Source organism: Heliangelus exortis, chromosome 1 (assembly GCF_036169615.1).
Source record: "Heliangelus exortis chromosome 1, bHelExo1.hap1, whole genome shotgun sequence".
Classification (NCBI taxonomy): domain Eukaryota; kingdom Metazoa; phylum Chordata; class Aves; order Apodiformes; family Trochilidae; genus Heliangelus; species Heliangelus exortis.
The window spans coordinates 191,794,689-191,821,269 of NC_092422.1; the positions used below are offsets into that span (position 1 = coordinate 191,794,689).

General features: G+C 40.3%; 1 protein-coding gene across 10 annotated transcripts in view; it reads right to left on the reverse strand.

Moving 5' to 3' along the window:
- The window catches only part of CELF2 (CUGBP Elav-like family member 2), a 374,712-nt gene that overhangs the window by 228,948 nt on the left and 119,183 nt on the right, over positions 1–26,581 (reverse strand). For 2 of the 10 annotated variants that reach the window (XM_071734170.1, XM_071734173.1), the window contains exon 1: positions 11,777–12,071. The exons of 3 other annotated variants lie outside the window; for them this stretch is intronic. In XM_071734170.1, the coding sequence (XP_071590271.1) occupies positions 11,777–11,850 (74 nt within the window). In that variant the 5' untranslated portion in view covers positions 11,851–12,071. Of the gene's footprint in view, positions 1–11,776; positions 12,072–25,377; positions 25,616–26,581 lie in introns of those variants that run through there. 5 more of the 10 variants (XM_071734169.1, XM_071734166.1, XM_071734167.1 and 2 more) reach the window with 5 other exon arrangements.

Sequence of the window (26,581 nt, forward strand, 5' to 3'; positions counted from 1 at the left end):
AAAATACTTCTCTTCCAGCAACCCCGGGGAAAAGCACACAGTTGTGTTTCATAAGCAAAGAGGAGAATCAGACTTAAGCTCTTGTCATACTGAATATGTCCAATCAAGAGAAATTCTTTGTCTTTATTTGTTCATACTGCATTTGGATCACAGATACAGAGTGCTTTGAAATCAAAGGAATCTGCCCATTGACTCAACAAGCCTTGGATTCAGTCCTTAATTTATTCATAAAAAACAATCTTTCTGGAATCTGAATCTCTGAGCTGATGCTAAACTACTCGTGTTAGTTGAGTGTTATGGTAAAGTCAAGTGCTTAAAGAAAGGCCCATGATCTACTGAAGAGTGAATAGATGTTCAGAGATAAAAATTTCACATGAACACCTCAAAATGGAAACAACTGCTCACACAAAAAAACCCTACCAAAGCTATCATTTAGGAGAATACCTTAAAAATTGATAAAATTTAAGTCTAACTCAGTTTAACTAGGTCTCCTTTCAATGCTCAATATTCCTGGCTGAAACTCCCAGCTTATCATGTGGAATTAACAGATGCCCTTGAGAAAGGCACATTACGTAGATCCACAGTGATTTGCATTGGGTAAGTAGGGCAACTTATGATTGTGGAAAAAAAACCACAACATGATAGTATTGTATTTGGTTCATAACTGTTGTGTGAGACAATTTAAAAAACAGGGAAAAGAGAACCAAATAAACATGCACTACAGAAATGCAAGAAAGCCCACTATATTTTTGCAAGCAACATTTTTATTAAACAACAGATCCCCAGAAGAGATGGGAAATTATACACAGGGCAGTAATTCCAAAACACTGGGTCACTGAGCACAGACCCAAAAGGATGGTCATACTTCCAGGGAGTTTCAAGACACAAGCTGGATACTAAAAATGTAAGATAATTATAAAGTTTGATAGGTTTCTCTTATATACCTTGTCAAGCAAGGAGGAAAATAAAGTATATGTTCTGCAGAGATTTATAGGAACTTCTTCCAGCAGAGCAGCTGAGGAGGAATCACAGAGGTGTTTGTCTGAATACTGAGTGGACAGTGATAAGAGAGTGACCCAGCAGCTGAAGCAACCTTTCAGGGGTAGCTAAATGGAGATAGAAGAGCAGAGTAGTTCCACACTGGGAGGAAGGAAAGGGGGGAAGGTTCTTGGACACATGCAGCCTGGAGCAGAGTATGCTGAAGGCTCCCAGCATTTTAAATAGATACGAGCAGGGCAAATTGCATATGTCAAGGACAGAGAAAAACATGACATGAAATGGTAAGAGTCTGGAAAAAGACTTTTAACTACACTGATGGATTTTTAAAGTGCTAGATTCTAAGCTTCCTCACTGACTGAAAAAAAAACAATAAAGTTTTTCAGCTGGATCTATGAGAGTTTTCATTATTTACAGCATATTATAAGGCTGGATAAAAGGTGTTTGTTGAGTCTTGGCAATGTGATTATTTGCTGTTAAATATTTACAAATTTTTCCCCCCCCCCAAAGAGTTTGGGAGAAGGAAAATGAAGTTGATTTATTTCTTTCTAAGTTCCAAGGAAGCCTTCCAGGTTCGCACTCAGAAATTGTCAACAGCAATTTTGCATTTTCTGGGATTTGAGGGCTTTGCTGGGCTTAAAAATTAAATCTTCGTTCCTGTTAACACAACTGATGCTCCACTTTTTAAATATAACATTAATTTTAAATGATTATTTTCTCTGCTAAGTAATCCTGATTCTGCATCTTTTATGAAAATCTGCCTAAGTACATACCTTTCTCTCTGCATTTTCTTCTGCACATGTCCCCTGCACAATATTCATCTTACCCAGGGGCATGGCAACTGCCCTCTCAGCTCCCAGCTCATTCTGTATCTGTGGCTTCAAACCAAACAGGAAAAATCAGAGACCCAGCTGGCTGAAGTCAGCAGCAGTCCACTCCATGTCATTTCCCACTTGAGTAGAAATGCAGAGCCCAGGGAAACTCAGAGACCTTCAAATCCTCTGAAGGCCAGCAAAGTAAAGAAGTCTGAGTATCCCCTGATGTGGAGGTGAGGACAGAAGGAGCAAAGAGGCACAGAAACAGCCAAAAAGCCTCTAGCTCCTGCAGAGCTTCCAGGTAGAAACAGGAGCATCTTAGCAAGCTGAAAATTGCTCCTTTCTGAATCCTGGTGTGTATCTCCTGCTTTGAGTATCCTCCTGTTCCTCAATAAAGGCACACAGGACACAATGATGCCTATAAACTGTACATGCAGGGGGAAGAAGAAATGATCTAAGGAGCCTGGAATAATGCTTTGGAAACACAGGCTGGTGATGTTGAAGACTGCTTGGGCCAAACTAAGCCTTGCAAGTGGTATTTTTGGATGAAAACAGATCTCACTCCTCTATAAATTTCTGCACGGTTGCTCCAAAGGAAGGGTCTGCACAGGATGTTGAGGAGTTGTTTATGTCCTACTTTCACCATGGCAGCCAAGAACCCCATGTCAGCGTTACAGGACTGCATGGTAACAGCCACTGAAGAGAAAGAAAAGATGAAAAATATGCAGAATCTGTCCCAAAGTCATTCTGCTCTATAATATACAACACAGCATACAGAACTTCAATCCATTACAATGAATTGCCCCAGGAACAGCACAGACATGAGTATGGTAAGAAGATACTAAAACTCTGAGGTTTCCCTACTCTACACAGCCTCGTCTTGAAAATAAATAATCATGGTCTAGCGTATGAGATACCAGGCTACACTTAAAAAATAACAAAATCAGGCAAACACAAGTGGTTTTGCCTGAAAAAATCTGTAATTTAATGTTGGACTTTCTCTGACTATAACTGAGCCCTGTTATGACACTGCTGGATTTACTCTTCTCTCCAGAGTAGCAAATCAACTTAAAAGGAAAAGTTGTACTCCATCCTCTGTGGCCAAATGATAGAGATGCCTGTCAGGGAAAGCTGAGAGCCCTCAGGCATTGAGATAAGTCCTCTCTGGCAAAGGGAAAAAGGTTCTTCAAGAACAAAAGAAACTCCTTGCCCCTACCTAAGAAGGGTGAATATTCCTTTAAAGAATGCACACAAAATTAAAATCAACTTATTTTCCATTCCATCACTGTGATAGCCACTCACTGCTAGCAAGGTAGAATAGGATCTGAGAGGTCAGTTGCCTCATGTTTCCATGTTGAAGTTCATTATGAAGGGAGTGATGGGAAAAAGACTGCAAAAAAACCCCATTTATTTGATTGTGATTCACAGTTCAGAGCTGGACAGCCTGGCATGGGACACAAAGCCCAGCATTATGCATTCCTCATTCAAGCCAAGCTCCAATAAACTCACTAGAAGTTTGGCTTGAACACGGATTGAAGGCTACAGTCAGTAATAAAAGATCAGTAATAGTGCTTTACGTGTCCAGAGCCATACTCTCTTTCTAGGAATTGCTTCTTTGTCATCTATTTCGCACATCCTGCAAAATTAAATGCTAATTTTATTTCTTCCTTTTCCCCCCTCGTCTCCTCCCACTCGATATTGATCTCCAGAAGGAGCTGGCAACCCTGAACATGCAGGAGAAAGCCAATATTCACCCTGCAATCCTAAAATTACAGTGCTTCAAGGAAGAAGTTACATGACATGGGTCAGTTCAGGACAAGGGGAATGACTTTTGCGTTGTTTTCCCTGGAGAAAACATCTCTACCTGTAGTTATCCCTTATTACACACTTATGGTTTTGCTGTAAACTCTCTTGTTTCCAAGAATCAATTTTAAAGACTAAATTAATACCAAAAGTAATAGTCACTGTAATTTCCTGAACTTTTCTCTCTCTCTCTTTTTTTTTTTTTTTTTTTTTTTTTTTTTTTTTTTTTGACAGCAGAAGGTTAAAGTTAGGTTAAAGTTAAAGGGGTGTTAAGTATGCAAAAAAATTTAAACTGAAGTATAGGAAACTGAAAGTTCATTTACTGGCTAATGAAACCATCAGCTTTTCTAAAATTATACAGAAACATTGCAGATAAAATGGCAGATTGTTTTTCCCCCTGAAAGACATGACAAGGGAACCAAGTTTGCAAAAACACAAGGTGAAACCAAGCAGAGCTGCAGCCACCTAACTTGCAATTTCTAAAGCATTTGTATGAAAACCAAGCACAGAAGAAAGTTTTCTTGAAGTGATAGCCACTGGGCATGGAATGTGCTTGATGATGTTCCAGACCCCTAATGCTTGTTCTACAGCCCAACTGTGTTAAAATATTAAAAAACAAACAAAAAAAAGAAGCATTTATTGATAAAGAGCATAGCCAGATGTTTTGCTCACTAGCAATAAATTGCAAGCAAAGGCTAACAGATGCAAGCAATTGAATAAGCCAGGAATAAAATAAATAAATCAAGAGATGAAGGGAACAGATCACTTGATTTTGTAGATTTTCAAAGACAGTTATCTTTTGCCAGAAGTTAATAGCTTCCAATTACTTGGGTCTGTTTCAGGCAAATGAAGTGCACTTATTTCACATCTGTGAACTTATCTGCACTTATTTCACTATCAGTGCCACCAGACCAAGAGCCACTGAGGGCTAGAGCCAATGACACAACAAGTGGAGGGTCAAGCAAGCTGTGGATTTTTTATTTTTTGTACCTTTTTGGTTTGGTTTGGTTTTTTTGAGCCCACTAAGAAGCAAAAAGTGGGAGGAGTGTGTGTTTATCAAATAAGAAGTCATGCCTTTAGATCGAGAGGATGAAGGATCTTCATTATTTTTCAGGGTTATGAAAGAAAAGATGGCTCTAGCCAGCTGCGACTTGCAATCAGGCTGGAACTCCTTCAAAGGATACAGGACATAGGAATAGAGCACAAGGAAAAGCACAGTGTAATCTGGGAGAGAAAGGGTTGTAGTTGGTTCAAATGGAACTGCCTGTCCTCCAGTCTAGGTTATACCCAGCCAGAAGGAGGTGTGTAGCTGGGCATCACCTCTCTTTTACCCATACATCAACTCCACTGCTGTCTAGGGGCCAGTACCTTTCAACAGCAAGAAACAGAAAATGTTGTAAATTAGTGATGCAATGAATTTCTGCCACAGCTGGGAGACAGTGTTAGACCTTTCTGTCAAGACTGTATTTGTTTTATGATGATAACCTGCTTGAAAAAAATAAAAATGAATATTTTTTTAAAATCAGTAGATCACTAATGCCATTTCCATGAAAGATCAATGGTTGCATCTCTGAAATAACAGTGGCTGTAAACCTGAAAATCCCAGAATAAGGCAGAACAATTTAAGAAATTTAGAGGGATGTGAAAATCACAAAACAGAGGGGTTGCTGCTCTTCTTTGCCTGGCAAACCTGAAGTGGCCCAGCTTCCAGAGGCTCACGGGTAAAGAAAAGAACAAGAAGGGAATTCATGTCCTTCACAGAGGATGACAGCAGGGATCAGAGTGAACTGGGCACAGCTGGATACCATTGCCTCCTTCCACAGTAACTGGGCAGAGCTGGACACATTTATCTGCTTCCAGACTCACCTGGGCAGAGCTGGACATGACCATTCCAGCCTAATTGAAGGTGCAATGTAAGTCTCTCTCCAGTCCTAAGCCATAACTCCTTCCCTCAGATGTGACAATATGCTGCCCTTGATAGTAAACAATGGGTAAAATCACAAAATAACACTCAGAAGGATGACAAAGAGTCTTTCCTGCTGCTCTTACACTAATGTTTCTTTTGGAGCTTTGCTTTTGAGCTTGGCTTCAAGGATTGCCACAGTTTGATAGGCAAGGGCAGCCAGGCAGGGGGAAGCTGTCCCAGGGTGGAGATCAGACTCAAGACCCTCAGTCTTCTTCATCTGTGTTGTAAGAGACAAGAGATCATAGCTGCTCTCTTCAGCATAAACTGGTTTTTTATATTTGTGTAAATCCACAGGAAATTAAAAATAATAATAATAATAATCACCAAACAGGCACAATTGGTACAGTATGCAACTCCTTTGTGAATTGGCTCATTTAGGCATTCATTTAAATACAGTAATTAAGATTTAACACAAAACAGAAGCTGCTTTCAGATGTCATTTTTGAAGGCCAGATGATCTCCTCTTTATTAATATTATAATTTTTAACTATTGTCAGCTGATTTTTCAAGGATCAAGCTGTGAGCAAAGAGAATACACTGCTGAAGTGTGTTCTATTTACGTAACGTCTCCATGAAAATGAGAAATTGATTATAAATCTGTGATACAGAGAACGGATAAACTGCACAACAACCTCAAGGTGCTTTATCTGGACAATAGGATAGAATTTATAGCTTGGCATGTGCCATTCACCCTTTTTATTTAACACCATATGGAAGAACACAACAGCATTTAAGGTAACATATTTCTGAGAACCTTTATGAGAGAGCCAGCAGCTTACTGCAAATGAAAAATGAAATCCTGGAGGGAACACAAGTGCTTTGCTGCTTTTCCATAGGCATGCAGAATGCGGGAATGCGGGGGAAAGCAATTAAAGTATGATGATTCTAAAGGGGAATAATTATTTCGCAATTACTTGGGAACATTACATTTATTGCTCTAATTAGTTTTTATTTTCCAAATAGGCATTCTTCTGCCTGCATTTTCCTTGCACCTATGAAGGTTTCTCCTGGTTTCCCGCTTCTCCGCTAAAGAAAGCTTCACCTCACCCTGTGTGCGTTCCCTGTTTTGGGACTTCAGCCTCTGGTTAACCTTGCCCTGCCACCACTTTGTTGTAATCAAGGGAAAGGATGTCAGGACATACAGTATACTTTGCAATTATATAAACACACAAGAAATTATCTGCTATGGGAAACACAGTTTGTAGAAATGGGAAAAAAAAAAAAAAAAAATAAAAATCACCTCTCCTCTTTAGAAGGAAAGAGGTTTCTATATGCTTAAACTATAAGAATAATTTTCCTCTAGAGTGCTCTCTTGCCAAAATGCATTCTAGGAGCTTTCACAAACTAAAAGATTTTGTACACCTTTTCCCTTTACTGGTTGGGTCAAATATTTTTATAATAATCTATGAATTAATTATAAAATCTGAACAGCGTGAGTGCTTCGGAGATATCAAACATCTTAGAAAGGCAATGAAATATTTAGATTTATCAAACTTTTTAAAGCAATCATAACTGATGATTAATTTGGATGATGAATACATGTGGGAGAAGCTTCAAAACTTGTGAGATCATAGGAAGTAGAAGATATATTTAAATATTAATGTGCTGAGAGTTATTGTAGGTTACACACTGAATGGGGTTCTAGGCAGCTACTAGAAAAGATGATGGGGAGAAGAACACTATGAAATTGTAATTATTTAATCAACATCCAAGCATTTATTTTCCTTTTTGAAACTCTGTCAAAAGTGAAGAATTTTCTTCTTGTGCTTTGCTTTCATTCGGCAGTGGCCCAAAGAATCTGTCATGCTAGTAACTTCAGGAACAGGTCATAATACTTAAAATAAAGCTTTTACAAAATTAGAGTTAAAATAAAATGCCAGTGTAAGGATGAGGCTATGGTCTTAAAAAACAGCCGAGACTCAGCTATCCATTTTTAGTTAGCAGTTAAAGGTTTGGTATAAATATATATAAGTATATATATATATATATATATATATATATATATATAAAACAAAAAACAAAATACCCCCACAAACCTAAAAAAAAAAAAACCGAAAAACCCACCAAAAAAGACAGGTGTAACAAAGGAAAAAAAAAAAAAACAGCTGAAAAATTATTTTTGACAGTACGTTGGGTTTTCCTGAGGTGAAGTTAAAAAAATCTTTTATTACCTCCAGCTTATGCTTGAAAGAGTCCTGTTTTGCAGGTTTAGTGCAGAGGGAGAAGTTTTGGGTTTTAAAGTACAAGAATGCATGTGAATTATGACATCCCTTATTTAGTAAAGAATAAATACAAACAAAAATTATCAAAAATTGATTTTCATTGCCTTTTCAATCATCTTATTGTACATATATCAGATTTTGACCCATGGATAAAAATAAGCAGGAATTCAAACACTACTTTTATGCATAATTGCCATGGAACCCATGCAGCTGAGTGTGGACTGCTTTAAGGACCATGTATTTTATTGTCATTATACCCAGTTCTCAAAAATTAAAGTAAAATTTGTCTAGGTAATAACAAACACTATTCCTCATTTACATGACAGGTAATCCCAGGCAGTGGAGTGTGTATCATGGAAAAGAAAACCTTTGGCAGTATTGCAGAAATCACAGTGGGGTTTACTATGATGAGTATTTAATTCTCAAAGCAGCCACTTTACAACCATCAAGTTGGCATGGACATGGAAGTCAGTGAAATTACTAAGCAAATTACATCAAACTCCCATTTTATAACCACACTTAGCAACCATTAACCCTCTCCTGCCCTGCCCAAATATATACACACACTTTCCCACCTACACCATTCCTTCAAAATTGCTTCTTCCACACAGATAAAACAAACAGGCAATGAATAACATCATGAAATGGAATTTCTGGTCCTTCAGCTACAGCACTAACCAAGTGGTCTTCTTGCAGGCCTTTACAATGCCTAAAGCATTGAACTTGTCACCTGCCCAGTTCATACCTCTCCATGCTTTATGTCCTAAAGGACCTATTTTCCAAGGCCATTTCATTAATTAATTTCTTTTAGTAAAATTGCCATTCAGTTACTAACCAGGTACACTGATGCCATGCCAACAGTTTAACTATACTGATTGGTCATGCTCAAAATATCAGATGTTCTATTTTGTTTGTATTTAGGTAGATAGAGCAACATTTAAGAGCAATTAACAGGTTCAGAGAAGTAAGGGTGTTCTAAGTTTGACAACTATCAAGCTGACAGTCAACTTCCACAACAGGTATGCACTGGATATTCTTCCTTGAAAATTCTCCTTCTCTGTTGTTTTTTTAAAAAATAAAATACTGGTACTGAAAAGAATTCCTTTTACAAAGAACTTTTAAGTGTGTAAACAATGGGAAGCATAAAGTGATACTGTGGTGTCGATTACCCAACACATCTGATACGCCACAGGCAAAACCCAAAATATTTTAAAAATCCAGTTCTGCAAATTTTCCCTGTGCAAGAAGAGGGTTTTGCTAATTGCCTCACTCGTAAATAGGAAATTCCTTTCTGGTAAAGACTGAACTAAGCGATACTCAACAGCTAGACAGATGGTGAGGTTAAAAATTTTGTACAGCACTGTAGCTTGGAGCAGGCTCTGTGATGCACCGTGCCACCCCGCTGAACGCTGCTGGCATCTCCCTGCATGGCTGGGCTGGGCCAGCTAAAGGGTAAGAGGCACACAGACCCCTGACCCCTTACACATAATCAAACTGCATTCTCATCAGCACTGATTAGTCCAGAGAGTTGGGGACTTGCAACTAAATGTGTGTCACCACTTGGCAAGATGGACAAAATAAACACATTTTAAATAGCGAATTCTAGTGTTTTGGAAAGGCAGTGTAGCAGAGCTTCCACAGACAGCAACTAGTTTTGAGATCTTTTTATTATTTTTTTGTTTTTAGGAATGGAGGTTCCTTTAGTTAATAGCAATTTGTATGAGTGAGACATGATCCCTGGAAATCATACACCTTCACAATTACCACTGTCAAAGCAAAGCTTGGTTAATACAAGGAAGCACATCACAAGATCAATGGAATTGCAGGAGGTAAACTTTTTTTCTTCAACAGATCACAGTCCCTCCCAAAACACACAAGGAACCAGAATAAAATCCTAAAAATGCATGCTAAACAACTCCATTATTAAACCTCTATTTAGAGATCCACTTAAAAGCTGACATAACTCTCATTATGTTTCTTTGGATGCTAAGATCTGCATCTGATGAACACTGACTGTGTTTCAGGTTGCTTTAAAATACATTAAGGATACTTCCCAGAGAAGAGAGGCATTAAGATATCAATGCAGAAGGAAGAGTTTGACATGGTACTTCCTCCTTGAGGGGCAAGTTGGAGATAAAGTTATATAAGCCTAAGTGACAAGAGGGCATCATCAGCCACAGTTAATAGTGCCTTTGAGCTTGGAGATACTTGTAGACAGTATCTTTTCTGACTGCCTGGAAGGAGGAGCAAGTAGAAAGCTTAATCAAAGCTGAGATGATTAAAACGAGGGAGAGCTTGGCAGACCAAGAGCTACAGTCATCTGCAACTTTGTACCCCAACAGTCAAATCCATGAAATATTTATGTGAAAGAGGAGAAATCCAGCACCTTTTTCCAAACTGTCTGTGCCAATAAAAACGGGCATCTTACAATGGAAAAAAAAAAGCAAAAAACAAAACACAGCAGAGAAGTCATCTGAATTTAAGACCACGCAACAGACAACAGGCAGCATTTACGCAAACACTTTGCTGTCCTTCAAGGACTGTAAAAATAGCGTGAGACATCTGCACCAAGTAGGTTCTACCCCTGCCTCTTTCTCTTCCCCCACACACTTGCTAAATTCTCAGCTGCCTGAACAACTGCCCACCACTGAGGATCTCCACGCAGAACGCTGCCGGTGCAAGCGAGAACACTCCACCTTAGGAGAAAGTTTGGTTGCCAGTAAGAGAGGTAATAAAACTCTGAATAGTCTTAGATGGGGCCACGGTATGCAGCCTGATTTGTGCAAATCACAGGTGACAGTCTCTGCTGCACACCAGGGTTTATTTACACTTGTAAGTTAAGTGCTGCCTCAACCAGAATAGCTCCAGTACAGAGTCAATGCCAAAGCCTCTCGCTTCATTCTAACGTAACTCAAACCACATTTGTCATCCCGACGAAAGAAAAAACAGCAACAAAATAAAAGACATTTTGGATACTGTAAAAACGCAGCGCAGCCCTCAGCCTTTGTAGCTTTCAGCAAGTGACTACTTCCCCTTTCCTAGCTTTTATTTTTTTTTCATACAAGGCTTAGGCTACCTGAAAATCCCTGTCATTTGCCAATGCCCAAGAAGATGATAATAGAAACTTTCAGACCGAGATTAATGGAGCAGAGACGGACTAAGGGAATACTTCTCTTTCTGAAATTCCAGCATTCAGAGCCTTCCAATAAATCTCATCCCGAGTTCAACTCCATGTAAAACAACCATTCTCACCCTAATTAACACTCTCCTTACGAGGCAGCTGTCGGGGACACGATGTAAAAAACAAAACAAAACAAAAAACAAAAAGAAAAAACGAAAAAGAAAGAAAAAAAGAAAGGGGAAAAAAAAAAAAAAAAAAAAAAAGAGGGAGAGAGAGAGAAATTCTTGCTTTCTGCCTGCTGGTTACTCCCAGTGCATGCTTAGGATTTCATTTGAATTTAAAATCCGATGAAGCTTTGGCAAGGGGGCTGGGGGCTTAATCTGCCAGGCAAGGACTGAGGTAGCAGGGGTGGGTCGGGCTGGGTGCAGGGGACAAGTGTCTGTGGAGGAATTCCCGCCGGGCACGGAGGAGAAGCGCACTCAGTTATTCGCGATCGCAGCGCGTTTCTCCACGTTGCATCAGCAGCGTTTAAATCCCCCCCACCCCTCTCACCCTGCCGCCCCCCGCCCGCCTTTACCGACCTGCCGGAATACTAAACACCCCGCTGCCGCCCTTTTGGGAGAGGGGCGGGGGGCACAACACGGAGACCACCAAGTGACTTTGGAAGAGGGCGTGGGGGAAAAAAAGGGCGGAGGGGGGGATAGGACCTCCTTCGCCTCCCGTGGAAGGGCGGACGGTGCGGGAGGGATCCGGCCGAAGCCCCGCGCTCAGTGCCGGGCGGTGGAGGGTACCCGGAGTCGGGGGGTACCCGGAGTCGGGGGGGTTATCCGGAGGCACCCCCGCCAACACTTACATTCTGTCAGAGACCAGCAAGCGGCCGTCGACCATCATCTCCGGAAGGAAATCCAGCTTGAACGAAGAAGTCATGCTGGGCTCCGGGGGCGCCGCGGCGGTCTGGAGGGAGGATGCGGCGGGGCTCGGCGGATCCCACAACTGCGCCGGGCGGCGGAGAGGCAGGCACAGGTGCGGAGGCCTCCCCGCGGCAGCCGCCAGCCCCGGCAGTTGTCACATTTCTCTTCCCCCTCTTGGTTTTTTTTTCCGCCAATCCCCTCCGAAATCGACTGCTGAGGCAACTGTCGGTGGAGCGCCAGGTGCTGAGCGGGGAGGCGGAGCCATTTCCCCGCTGCGGATCCCCGTTAACCCCTGAGCCCCCGGCGGGGCCCGATGGCTCGGGGAGAGGCCTAGCGCCGGTACCGGGGGAGGGGGGGACACCTCCCCAAGGCGGGGGGTCGGGCACCTCTTCGCCCGCGGCCAGCGCCCGGCCAAACTTTGAGGGCGGCGGCGTGAGAGGGAGGGAAGAGTCTCGTTCCCCCCCCCCCCCGAACCTCTTCCCCAGTCTCCCCCGACCATCTCAGCTGCTCTTTACCCCCCTTTCCCCAGCCCCACGCTCGCATTTCGGGTGTGGACACCCACCCCCCCCCGCGTTATAAGGGGCGAGGCTCGCCCCCGCGGAGCCTGCTGACATTTCCGAGTGGTTTGCACAGAGCGAGTTCTTCCCCAGTACGGTTGCCACTGCCGAACTGGGAGCACTGGGAACGTTTCGGCAGGTTGCCCACTAACAGGCTCTGTCTGCTCAACATTCCTGCCATTCAGACCTTGGCACCCGTGGAACGCTCCAAGTGATGCTACTGGCTTGTGTAGTAACTCCCTCCTCACTGATCAAAAATAGGGATTTAAATAAGTAACGACGATAAATCCTTCCTCATGTCTGTAACCTGCCAAAAAGTCTGTGCCCAACCCTGCTGCACTCCAGAGTTGGCCACAGCCGGCACACAGAAGTGACACCACCAAGACACACAAAATTCCACACACAAATAGCTGGAGCCACCCTCCCCACGCTACCGCCCTCTGAAAATCTGTATAAATTCGCCTTTGCATCTCCAAAACTCACTTGCTGCAATACAAAAGCAGCTCCAGGCAAAAGAATATTAACATATTTACGAAGATTACTGGATGATCTGAGCAGTCTAGACAGAAAAAATGTTTCTCTGCATTGTGTATGCTTCTCTTTCGGAATCTCTCTCAAGGTTTTATAATTTCATTTGTTCTGGATAATCAATGCTTGGAAAAAGTAACAAACGCAAATGAAAAACTACTACATGGAAACTTTTTCAAAGAGTATTGTAAAATAAAATTGACTGATACATAATGCTACCAGTCAGGCCAAGTTTGCTTTAAATTTTGACCCATGTTGATTTGATAATAAAAATACAGACCAGGCAAATTTTCAGAGTTCAGTTTATTACAGAAAGAGATTTTTCCATTTTAAACAGGAAGAAAAACCCCTCAGGCTGCTAAATTTTTTGCCTACTTTGCAAGTCTAAAGAAAGAAAAGGTTCACTTGGCCCGCAGCATAATCCCCATAGGACAGCTGCAATCCTGAACAGATATCTATAGTGTCATTAATCTGCTCTCTTCTATATGTTCTCATACTGTCCTCATCATCATCATGGCACCTAAACATCTATGTAGAAAGCACAAAGCAAAGCTGTACCTCTTTACTAAATTAATGGCAATTCCTCTATGCTGTCCATCATTGGAATACGCAGCAGATAAAAAAAATAAGTGCAAAGTTGCAATAAAAGGAGAAATCAGCACAACTTTCTCCAGCTGGATGCAGCCACCTGGGTTTTGATCTGAGGCCTCCATGGTGGTTAATCCAGTCCAGAGCAGTGTTGGATTAACTTTCAATTTCAAAATCTTGCCACTGCAGAAGGGGCAGGTTTTAGCTTAGAAGAAATACAGGCAGCTCAGTGAGGATGAGTATATTCTTTTAAGTAAGAAGTCTCCACCCCCACTTCATCCTGTGTGTGCAGCTGGATCTGGACCTCTTCTTACTCTTTTTTTTTTTTTTTTTTTTTTTTTTTTTTTTTGGTACATGCTAAATTGAAGGGACTTCAGGGACTTCAGCCTCATCAGCCTGTGTCTTTTAAGGACCACAGTCCCACTGCTGCTGACTGAAAAGTAAATCCACACTTTGCACAGGATGCAAAGCGGGGAGGAGGAGAGAATCACAAATAATTTTGCTTCAAATCTACACATGGAACAGCGAAATCTTTATAAATTTGCCACATTTCACAAGGTATAAGTGCTTAAAAATGCTTCATTAAAACGTATGTTCTTTTGAAATATTTATTTTCCTTTTAATTACATATGAATTAGCTGGAAGAAGCTGTAGGGAAGCCCTCTTACTGACTTAAGCCTTCTCAGCAGTTTGTTAAATTCTAGCCTCAAATCCCTTGAGGGAATAGTGGATTCAAAGCAGCTTTTAATCATACTATAAGGAGGGTGAAGTAGTATGTAAGTAGGTCATAGAGAAAGCATTACAAGTGCATAGGTTATTGCTTTATTTAACAACTCCAGTGTAACACACTTTTCAAAGCACATTTGCTTTTGCCATTTAAAAGTTAGAGGCAGGAACAGGGTCAAATGCAAAAAGAAACCCTTTCTATAAAAGATACCAAGATATGACTCAAAGAGAGCTTAAAGGGAGAAACTGCATTCTAAGAATTTGGTTCTTGAACATAAATTATGTAGTGTCTGTGTATGAATCAACCCTCGAACACAGAGGGTAAGTGGTGAAAAACAACAGCAACAAAAAAAGCCCCAATGTTTCACACTGTTACAGGCTCAGCTCTGATATTTATAACATCAATACCAGTTTCTTGACCGGCACATGTCCACAAAACAGCAACTTTTATTAAAAATGAAGGGAAAACACGTAATCTTTGCTCCATTGCTATAGTACAGAGAGAAATGGGGAGAGGGAATGGCAAATGAAGCTGCATTAATTTTCATAGCATAAATCAGACAGTGGATGTAAACACTGGCTTAGAGGAGCTGCATTATTGCTGTGCTATCGCTGCCCGCCGATATTAAGCTTTTTCAGCTGGTGGAGCATATGGCACTTTTGAGGAAGGAATATGGAATTTGGAATCAGCAATTCTCAGGCTCTAATCCTATCCAGCTATAAATGGTGCCTCTCCTCATTTCAGAGGCCCAGACCCTGCTTGCTGCCACAGCTGCATGATTTACTCCTCGTGCCTCAGTTTCTCCATGCAGGGCGGGTGAAGCAGTTCCACCTCACCTTTGCAAAGTAGTCACTGCATAAGTGGCTTTTCAAACACAGAGCTATGTGCAATTTCTCCTGGCAACCCAACCTCTGAAAAGCGAATGCCTCCTCCAAGAAAAAAACAGCAAAACACTCAAACCTGCACAAAGTTCAGCTGGAGAAAGACAGGGTTTGAGCGGTGGAGTATGAGCTCGCTCTTGATGTCACTGCCTGTGGTTTCAGGCATTCAGTGAGCAGCCACCCCCTTCCCTTCCAGATCTCTCAGCCAAATCCAGCATGGAGTTCACATCATGTCCCCCCTCCAGACCCCTCCTCGCCCTTTCCTTAATTGCCAATTCTTTTAATCAACTTGCTCCCCCAGTATCAGGCCAAGGAAATGCTACTGTTGGAAGCGCTTCAAGGAAAGTTTGCGAATGACTTCACTCTCTCCCAATCCTGGAAGGCAGCATGAAGAGAGTTCAAATCCTATCCTTTATTCCTCCCTAAGCCAATGAACATGCTCAGGATTCAGCTTATCTCTGGCATCAAAGCAAGTTTCTAACAGAGGCAGCAGAAGCAGAGCTCAGCGACAGCGGTGTAAATTTGGAGCAGGCTCAAATGACTTCACTCAGGATCTTCCACTAATGCAAGAGGAAAAAGAAATCTGGTCCAGATAGTGCTAGCGAATGCAAATGAGGTGTTCACTATCTCTCACAAAGAAATAACCTTCCAGGCACACCATGAGCTTGAAAGTAGTAGCTTAGCTAATAGCAGAAAATAGAGCATTTTGGTTTGTGCGGTGGGATGTGAGCTACCTGCATGTAAGGAAGGGAGGAAGGCATCAGCATGACTTTTACTAGCAGACGTCTAGGGGGACAAAAAAGGGAGGGGCACAAAAAAAAAAGAAGAAAAAAAAATACACACGCACAAGTTACAGAAAGCATTTGGTCAGAGCTAATGAATGGTGTATGCGCTGCAAAGAATTAAAACAAAAAGTAGTGCATTTCTCTGAATGACAGAAAGTAATGGACCTAATTCTGCACTGATTTACCATTTATGAATACTCTGATTATTTGTAACAAATCTACCTCTGACAGTTAGATCTAACATTGGATTTAAGTTTTGCATTATAAAGCCTTAACCTCTCAATAAGTTGTTTTTATTAACGAAACTAAACATAAAACAGTTTTGCCCTTCATCATATTTTAAGAAATAAAAAAAATCCATATGACCAAAACCCTTTTAAAAATAAAATTAATTATTGGTTAAAACTGATCAATGAATTTTTAATATTCAAATCTAAGATTGTGATCTGCTTGTGAGACTCCCCCTCCTCCTTCTGTAGGCTGTTGTAGCTAATCAGAAATTTTCAGAAATAAACGTCATTTAAAATTATTCCTGTGAAAAGGTACCTCAAATTAAACATTTCTAGAGCTTTCACTTGAAGCACATTGATATTATGTAAACTTGGTTGCTATAGTAAAACTTCCCACTCACTACTTTTTTTTTCCTTCCTATTTTATATCACTTATGAGGTGATTTCATCCCACTGTGGGTATCAGGGCTTTGTTCTGTTTTCTGGGTAATAACTCAATCTCTCCAAAAACAATTAGGCAAAATTTCATGGCACAAGGCAGACACTACATGTGCTGGAAGGCTTTGATGAAAAGCTAATTTGGAGAGAAACCCTTCTTTTGCTAATAGCATGGAAATACTTGGATAGTCAATCATGACCCCAAGGCCCAATCCTGCATAATTAAAGTGCTCAGCAGGACCTGGCCAGTACCATTTGCTCCAGTTGGGCTATCCCTGGTGCTCAGCACTGGATTTAGCAAATACCAAAGTAAAGTAGTAACAAGTAAATATTTGCAAGACCGAGTCTTACTGTCCTGTTATTTATTTTCTGCCCTACTGAAGAGCATCAGTATTGATCTGGAGGTCTTGCCTTTGTGTAGTGCCTTGTGCATATAGACACAAGACCAAGACTTTTGTCAACCCAGTCTTATCTCAACTTGACAACAGGCATTGTCTCTTTTTTCTGCTTTTTTCTTTTTTTCTTTTCCTCTTTTTTTTTTTTTTTTTTTTTTTTTTTTTTTTCCTTTTGTTTTTTTAATAAACTACCTTATCTCTTCACCCACTGACTGATTCTGTCAGCAACCACTACTCAACCAGGAGACAAACTGGGGCACTCTGTGCACTGGGCAGACCTGATTTCCTGCTTAGTCAGCAGACACATTATTTATGGTTAAAAAGGGCATCTTTCCAAACAGCCCTGGAAGAAAGAACTTAATACGGTTGGATTTGGCTATTATATTGTCTCCACATAAAAAAAAAGGTGTAATTGTATTACTTAGGATAGGAGAAATCACACATCTGGTGCTCCTGTCTGTGTTGCTCCATCCTCACAATATGCAAGAGCCCCTCTTAAGCCTCTGAAGGGCAGGGGAAAAGGCCCTCTATAACAAAAAAACCTTCTTCTCTCCATCCAAACCCACAAGAACAACTACTAGGAGGCACAAAAAACCTCCTTCAATTTATATTTATTCAAGATTTCTAAAGATATTTTGCCCAGATGGAGGGGGCTGGTTATTAGGAGAGATGTAGGATCTGGGAAGAAGAGGTGAGGATGTGCTTAAATACAATGGGTTACTGGTGATGCTGGAGGGCAGCTCCAACTCCAAAAGCAACAGGCAAGTGTGAAGTTCTAATGTGGCATTAGCAAGACTAGAGGTTGGATAAGAGACATCAAAAGAGACAGGAAGTCAAAAGTAGACCTATTTTTGAAAAAAAAATAAATCTGAGGAGTTTATTACGGTATCTGAATTAACTCAGTGCACTCCATTTCCAACAGCAGAATCCTTATAATGTTAAAATCCATCTCCCCTTCTCATCTTCTTCTGCCAAATGTTTTTCTTTCTTTTTCACCTCACCTTATACTCAAATTGTAACATCTTTAAGGTAGGAAATTTCACAGTTCTTCTCTTCATTTGTTCGTGAAGTGCCCAGCATACGTGTCAGTCCTCAAAAATAACAAACAATCACTCTGATAATATGTAAAGTAACTATCTTGGTTAGACATCATTATTTTGCACAGACAGAATTCATTAAATGTCAGACATGAAGGAAAGAAAGAAAAGGACTGTGCAGTAAATGTAAGGCATTCAGATGTGCAGAAAACTGCAGTGTACCTGGGTTTTGTTTCTGTTTTTGTTTTTTTTCCTCCTAAATGAACAGTGTAAGAACAGGCACGTGGGACAGAGCCAAAGGTCCACCTAGTCCATGATCCTACATCAAATAATGGCTTGCAATGCATGCAAAGAGAAAGAACATGGACATGGCAAATGCATCCTGATCCTTCCCTCCTTCCAGCAACCAGGATGAGAGCCTTCCTAAAGTCAAGAACTGCATCCCAACCAAGATGTTTACCAGCATCAAAATCTCTGATTCAATTTTTTTCCCCAAAATTCTCTCTCTGAAAGGAATATTGATGAAGTCATATGTTTATTACTCCCAGAGGTGCCTGTTGAACAAGCTGTTCTTAACAATTTCAGAGCTTTGGGGCTCAGTACAACAAACAGAAACATTGACTTTCTTTTCTGAAGCAAAACATTAAACCCAGCTTAGTGTATAACAAAATGTTTTGCTTTGGTAGAGCCCAAATAATTCATCTGCAACTTCTGAAAAGAAACTCAACTCAATGATCACACAGTTTTGGAAGGGAAAAATGTTGAAAGCATGAGGTTCATAGGGCAGGAAAAGAGTTTGACATCCTTTTGCGAGAAAGGCTGGTTAGGAAAAAGTGTAATCACTTTGGATTGCTATATTGGGGGGACAGGGGTTATCTGAGTCAAATGTATGTTCATCAGCCGTGCACAGACAGATCTCCATATGATTCATTGGAGCAGCACTGCAGAACACCTGATGTTGCTGATGCAGTTCTGTTAGTGTTTTGTTATTTTTAAAAGGGGTTATATAACTCCCTCATTAAAATTAAATGTGGGCTGAAATGATGCAGGCAAATTCTCAAGCTTTGGAGTGAGCTTCTTCCTCACAGTATAGCTGAAAATAGATCATTTTTAGGCAGAAGAGAAGGAAAATGAAACCAAAAAGTTGTTACAGTTGAAAATCATGTCGTACAAATTTAACTTCTCTGATAATGCACCGTTTCCTTTCTAGAGGGCCTTAATTCTTCAGATGGTGACCTGCAGCTTTTAGGGAGAGCAGGTGCTGGATTTGAATCCTAAATTTGCTCCATAGCACAGCTATTGTATCATCCACAGCTATCTACACTTGCAAGGTTGAATTTCCAGATGATCTACGTATGGGAGCCCTTGCTATTTCACTTCACTCCTCTATTTGTCTCAAAGGGATAGTAAATGCCTGTATCCTCTCGCTGATTTTCCATCAGGTTTTTCACCCCCTCCAACCCTGTGCTCTATCTTCTTCCCAGTGACAGACTGTTGTCTGGCATCCTCAAAGGCTGCTCTTGAAGATGACCTGCTGATTTTGCTGCCATGGGAACTCCAGAGCAAGGACAGCGTTTACCCCTCACACACCAAAGGGCACAAGCAACAGTTCCCCATCCCACCCTTCCCGCCAGGAAAAGTTCACTCTCATCTCTTTCAGAAGCCTTGCAAGGGACACGGGAAGGCTGAGCCTTAAATAACAGGAGTGCTGCAGCCTCTCCAGCATCCAGCAGCAGCTCAATTATTCGGAGGAAGGTGAAGAAGTCTAATAGCAGATGTGAGCATGCAAATTGCTTTTCAAAACTAGTGGAGAAAAAGCTTAGGCAGCAAAGCGTAAGACTCAAGAAAAAAAAACACCTCTCTAATGTCATGGCAGAAAGCATTATCTTCATAGAAGTGCCATATTTAAAACTTCCACAGCAATTTTATTGGGAACTTTGTTCCTTTGAATCAGAGAGAGTTAACTTAAAATTAGGTTATTTTACCTGAATAAGGGTCGTAGGCTAACACTTCATCCACCCAGCGTGCTACATGGAGACACAAACAAGTAATTCTCTCCTTTTCCCACTCCCTAACACAATTTTGGGTGTTTTAATTGAAATAGAAGGATCATTTTTACTTGGCTGCTTTTTGCAGGGCTGCTTGTGATCCACACTGTGTCAGCCTTGTCAGTGCACTGGCAGGTTTACAGACCTGTGATACTTTCCTACAAGCACCAACTCATAGGAGCCTAATCTGGTAATGTGGGCTTGATGCATAATATAATTTTAAAAACCACCTAGAAACTGAGTACAAATCTGGTAGCCAGTGCTTCCCAGAAATGCCAATTTAGCCATTAGGTTTAGAAACCCTGAAGATGGGTCTGTCTGCTATTAGCCCATGAGGTGGTCGCTGGTCTTTAGACTACCAGAGAAAACAAATTTGTGTGTATGAACAGTTAAAATCCTTTTTGTACATCATGCTCAAGCTGATTACTATCTGTGCTATCTCAGTCTCAAGGCCAGGGTAAGAGATGAGAAAATTAGGGTCCAGATCAAGATTTACCCCAAATTTGGAAAAACTCCTGCCCCTTTCCATGCAATGTAGTTAACCTTCAGCGCATCATTAACTTGCCAAGCACACTATTAAAGTGACTCTAAGTGACATGTTTGCTTCTGCTGCAGGGTGAAATTACACTAAAGCAAAACAAAACAAATTTAAAAAGCTTTTTGCCACAGAGGAGAAAAAAAAAAAAAAAAAAATTCTCTTTATTTCCTCTGTGAGGATGCCAGCAGTCCTGTTTCATAAACTCCAGTGATTCATCCCCATCCCAGGCAGCCAATCATTCGGCAGGTCAAGTAGAAATGGGCTGTAGAGCCAGCAACTCCTGCTGCCCTGATAATGCATGTCATTCCAGGCATGGAGACATGCTTTCTCAACAGCTGCCATTTTCAGTTACCTTTTCTATGGCTGACATACAAGTAAATGTGTTGGAAGCAGTAAAACAGTCATAGGGAAGCAGTTGCAAAGATAAATAGCACCTGCACGTGATAATCTCTAATGTCATTAGAGGGGAAAGAAGGATGTGTTTTGAAACTGATTTTTTTTTCTTCTGAAAGCATTACTTGACTTCAGGGGGTTTATGTGAGTGTGTGTGACTGAGAGGGATTTTTTGTGGTTTGGTTTGGGGTTTTTTTTCCACTTGAATAAACATTCAGACATTCGTCTTGGTTATAACCTTAATAGATATAACTAGAGAAAAGGGGAAAAAAACAACTCAAAATACCTGGTGTTTAAGAAAAAAATCTTGCAATTTAGTTGTGAGAAAGATTTTATATAGCTGGATTTTGCTTGAATTCAGTAATGCTCACTTTTAGAAACACAACTGCTCTAATTAAGAGAAAAGGATTATCTCCAGTCGATTCTTTTCAGTCTTTACTCCTTAACATCTAACTTAAATTTCATGAGCTACTTGTTCAATAACTGTCCTCTGAATTATATGTAGTTGATTACTTTTTATGCAGATGGAAACAGAGTGGGAGTTTTGGGGGCAAAGGACTATAGAAATAAACACCCTCAATGAAAACATCTTCAAGCTTATGTGCACGTGTGTACATATGCACACAGATGTACACCTATCTTAGGTACAGAGCATGCATAATTTATGTACACATGCCATGTAAAGACCCTTTGTCTGCATATAAATGGTAAAAAAAAAAAAAAAAAAAAAGTAATCAATAAAATAAGTGTTCCCAGATTTCAAACGCATAAGATTATCCATATTTATTTATGGTAATCTACAAATGAACGCTGCAGAGACAGTACAGGTTATCCAAAATGGTACTTGCATTTAATGAGAAACTACCACAAATATCTTCAAGACAGATTTAGCTGCATCCTCTAATACCCCCTGAATTAATACCATGCAAAACACAAAGTACAAGCCACATTTCCCCTTTGGAACAATTGGCTCTTGAAATGCCAAAGGAAAGCCAAGCTTTTCTCTCCACACAAAGTCCTCTTAGACATCTTGCTTTCAGATTTCATCAACTTAGGTGTTTTCAGGGCTGTAAGCAGTGAACTTTCCATCAGCAGCATCTTCAGCTAATTAACCCTCCTGATTACAATAATTAGTATTGATTCACTCCTGAATGACTTCTTAAGTATTCAAGCACAATCTACACTTGCAGCAAAACTTCTAGATATGAATATTAATTGAATTCTCTCCTTTGTTTTTCAGCCCCAAAGGTATAGTTTGCAATCTTATATACTTAAATTTGATAACAGAAACACTTCAGTTTTACTCGCATTTAACAAAGAGAATATTAACATGTTGATGTTAGAGATTGTGGTTCATGAATCTGGAAAAAAAAAAAAAAAAAAAAAAAGTAGACAAAGACTATAAGCTAATAAATAAATAAATAAGTAAATACATAAATAAAAATTCACTTGCATTTCCTATGGCAGTGTGGAAAGGCAGTTCCCAGGTTAAGAGCTGTCCTGCTCTGAGAGGTAGGAGCAAGGACAGTCTTTCTTTTTGCCATTACACCTGGTCATTGCAAGAAAAATAACAACTCATGCAGCACCAGAATTAGCTCTCCTAGTGCTGTTGTGGAAACAGATGTTGCCAAGTTTGACAACTGCAAGGCACCACATTGCTTTGTGAATGGGTGAGATTTGAAACAGGTAACACTGAGGACACCTGTGATGTTCATGCACAGGATCTCTAAACCTACATAGTCACTTAGAAGACAACACTTGAGTTAAAGCATGCTAAGAAACGGCTTGTGATACAGAGTTGCTTCACCTGCTTCTATGTTAATAGTAATTGTTATGGCTCAAAAAAAAAGCAGCATTTAAGTAAGTACTCATAGAAAATTTTTGAGGAGTAGGGTTCACACAGAACAATTCAAAAATTATTCTTTGATGTGAATGCAATGTCAGAAAACACCCTTAGAAAAGAACAAAGTAATTGTTAATCTAAGACAAAAATCTGTAGTATATGTCTTTTAGACAGCATTTTATCTGCAAACATAGGAACTACTGTAAGTTTAGTATGAACTCACCTGTGAGAAGAGCACTTAGGAAACTGTTTTAGTATTGAACGGTCCTTAAAAGTGGCGGCTGGGGATGCTGCCCAGGTGTCTGGCAGTGTCTGCTACAAAAGTGGCATTCACCCTACACTACGGGGGCATTTCCAAGCAACCCAGAATGAGGGTTTCACTTTATTGCCACTGACAAAGGGCAGCAGCTGCTCAAAAAGCCATGCTGAAGGAGAACTTGCTAAAAAAAAAATACCCTCCCTCTAGTTCTGGCAGAGCAGAGCAGTTGTGAATGAGTTAATGTTATCTCAAAAGAAGTTCTTCCAAGAAAGTGAATTATAACATGGTCCTACTATACTAAACAACATCCTTGCTTTCTTCATGTTTATGCACGAAACACAGCATGCAAGAACTGCCTGAGAATCCATAACCTCTAGGCTCCTAATGTATTTTATGCAATATTTCCTTTTTTTCCACATAAACTCTTTCCAGTTGATTTATACCATCTCAACACAGAAAGGAACAGAATGCAACAACAATTTTAAAAATGTAAGAAAACAGAGCAAGTACTCACAGCCTCCCCATTAAACATTATTTTTGTTGAAAAGACATGCTTTAGAGACCTGACTGCTACCAATAATTTTTTTTTTTTTTTTAATTAAGGGGTCCAAGATATCCCACATATAAATCATGTACTAGAAACCAGGTTAAAAAAAAAAGGAACAAAGTCCCTACAGTTAACTGATCTAAGGAAAAAAATGCAAACCACTGGTAAATATCTTTTTCCTTAGAAAATTGTTACCATTATCACTAAAAGTAATACATTACATTTGCTTAACATCCAAAGTATTTAACGACTTCAAATAGTTTCAGAAACTCCACAGACTGGTGACAATATATTTTATTTAAGACACAAGCTGCTGTCCAAGTAGTAACTCAACATTTTTTCAGAAGCTTTGTAACAATTTCTTTTCATTATGCATAAGGTACACGAGCATTTTGCCAAATTCAAACCCTAAATTGTTAACTGTTCTCATGCTAAACTATGGCTGTCTAACCAGAGAGATAATTCATGAAATGTCATATGAATAATTTGTTAGATTTTGGGATAGGAATCATCTAGGTAAATTATTCTGTGTATGCTAATTAATTCTAACCTATGCTAATAGTTGGATTATAAAAATGGAAAGTAGCATGGGTTCCCACTTTGAGATCTGATTTATCATTTTTATTGCATTTTCACTATCTAAACAAAATTAGAAACAGTATCTGCAAAATAGCAGTTAAAGTTGATATGATCAGGCATAAAATCAGGCAAGGGCACATTTGGCAACTGTGTATTTGCCAGATTGACAGCAGTATTGTAAGCTTTCAGAATCAATAAGTTTTCTCGCCACAGTTAAAGGCGAGGTTAGTAATAAATCTCCAACTTAATGCAATGGACATAATTTATAAGATGCAAACCTCCCCCTCCCTGCACTATTAGCAGCAGATATCAAACGAAACAACCATCACAAAACAGGCAATACACTTTGTATTCTATCGTATATACAAAAAGATTAAGGGAAATGAAAAAGGGGCCGAGAAAAGGAATGGGAAAAAAAAAAAAAAAACAACCAACCCACCCCATCGCCAGACATACATTAAGCTAGTTTGACAGCACCATTGTTCAGCTGTCCCATTGTCAGACCAAAAGATGTATTCAATGCTACAATGTCTGCTAGCAAATAAACAAAAGACTACATTTTTCAAAGCGGGGTGCCAATTCCAGCATAATTCGGTGTGTATGTGCGTGTCTGCGTGTGTGTGTGTGCCTGAAAAGAGTAGTCGATGCTGGCCCCCCTCTAAACCTTGGAACATGAAGAATATATGTGTAACCCCACAGAAGGGAGTATTTCGATATTTTTAAAACATCTCCAAGTGGAAAAGACTAGATGGAGCATTACTAACTATTTACATAGGCTAAGTGAAAATTAAAGTGGTATTTAGGGCACTAGCTCTAATATGGAGTCTCCCTGAGCTTTTTCCATGCTTATTCCATGCTCAGTGCATAATAATGAAGCAGGCAGAAATATTGCAAAGGAGGTGATACAAGAAATACCAGCTCTCATTTAGGTGGGGGGGGGGAAAAAAAGGCACTATATATTTATTTTTTTTCCCTCCTTGCCTCTCCGTACATTTGTCGTCATACATGAAATGTGCGATTCTAACTAGGTGGAAAATGCTCCTTGCACCCAGCAATGCCTGTCTTGTCTTTTCCTTTAAATAGGGAAAGTACTTAATCCACAGCACGGTTCTAGTTGCAGCGGGCCCAGGCAACTCGAAAGCACGCGTTAAAACAAAGGAGACAACATACCTTAAAAGCAGCTCCTCATTTCTCATAGTAACAGCGGATTTGGGACAGCGCATGCTTTCTGCACCGATATTCTCAACAAAAGCCAGTTCAGAAGTGCGCTCAAACATCAATGCCACAGTAGCTACTCACTAATGGCTACTCTTTCTCTCTTTCTCTCTCTAGTCAGACGCTGAGTGGTGGAGCAAAGGGGCCCCTGCAGATTCACTAAGCAGAAATAATCCTCTCTGACAAGTTATGTTGTCTGGGCATATTTTACATTAATGCACTGTGCTGCCTATAGGGGTCTTGTTTGCGTTCACGTTAGCCTAGCTGGTGTTAGCTCTCTTAATTACCATCCAAAAAAAAAAAAAAAAAAAAATAGCAACAACCCTTTCACCTCCCCTCTAAAAAAATTTTAAATATATAAATATATCTCTATATATATAGCTGAAAGATAAGCAGAGCGAAATCTATGGGCGAATGAGGGCAGGTTTGCTCCCTCGGAAAGGATGCATGCTTGATATGGATCTTTTGTTTGCCCTGCAAACTCAGTGAATACAGTGGTAAAGAGATGCTGTGGCTCGAGAGGCTTGTGCACTTTAAGGGAATTGGGTTAGAAGCTCTTTCTGGGGCTCTGGAGTCGCAGCTGGAGCTCTTGCTCTCACCCTTCTTCCCTTCCCTGTTCAGGGCTGAGTGGCTTTATGGGACCTGCCAGCTCATATCAGAGAGACCAGAGAGTATTAACTCGGGCATCTGGGGCTCTTCCTCAAGTTTTCAGTTTTTCTTGCCAATCTTAACCCCTCCAAAACACAAATACAAAATCCCTCTTTTTTTACAACCCCTCTGATAAGAAAACTCTGTTACCAAGTAACAGAGTTTGCTTTAACCCAGACCCTTAGTCTTGGTTTTGGCAGAGTTCTCGCAGACAGGAAAGGGTGTTGCATTATTCAATGATTTACTCACTTCCTATGTATGAAAAGAACTATAGTGGGACACTGACTTCAGAGGAACAGCCTCTTTGGCCCTACTTGGGAGATCTGCTGTGTAATTTGTAGAAAGAGGTTGTAGGCTTCCCAGTTGCCAAGGTATTCAAAGTGAGGTTTATTTTCACATTTCGGTTTCAACTTCTGCTGGGTAAATATTTAAACCATGCAGCTACTTTTGCACCAGGAGGATGGTTGGTTTAATTTGGTTTAATTTTTTTTTTTTTTTTTAAATCTACATC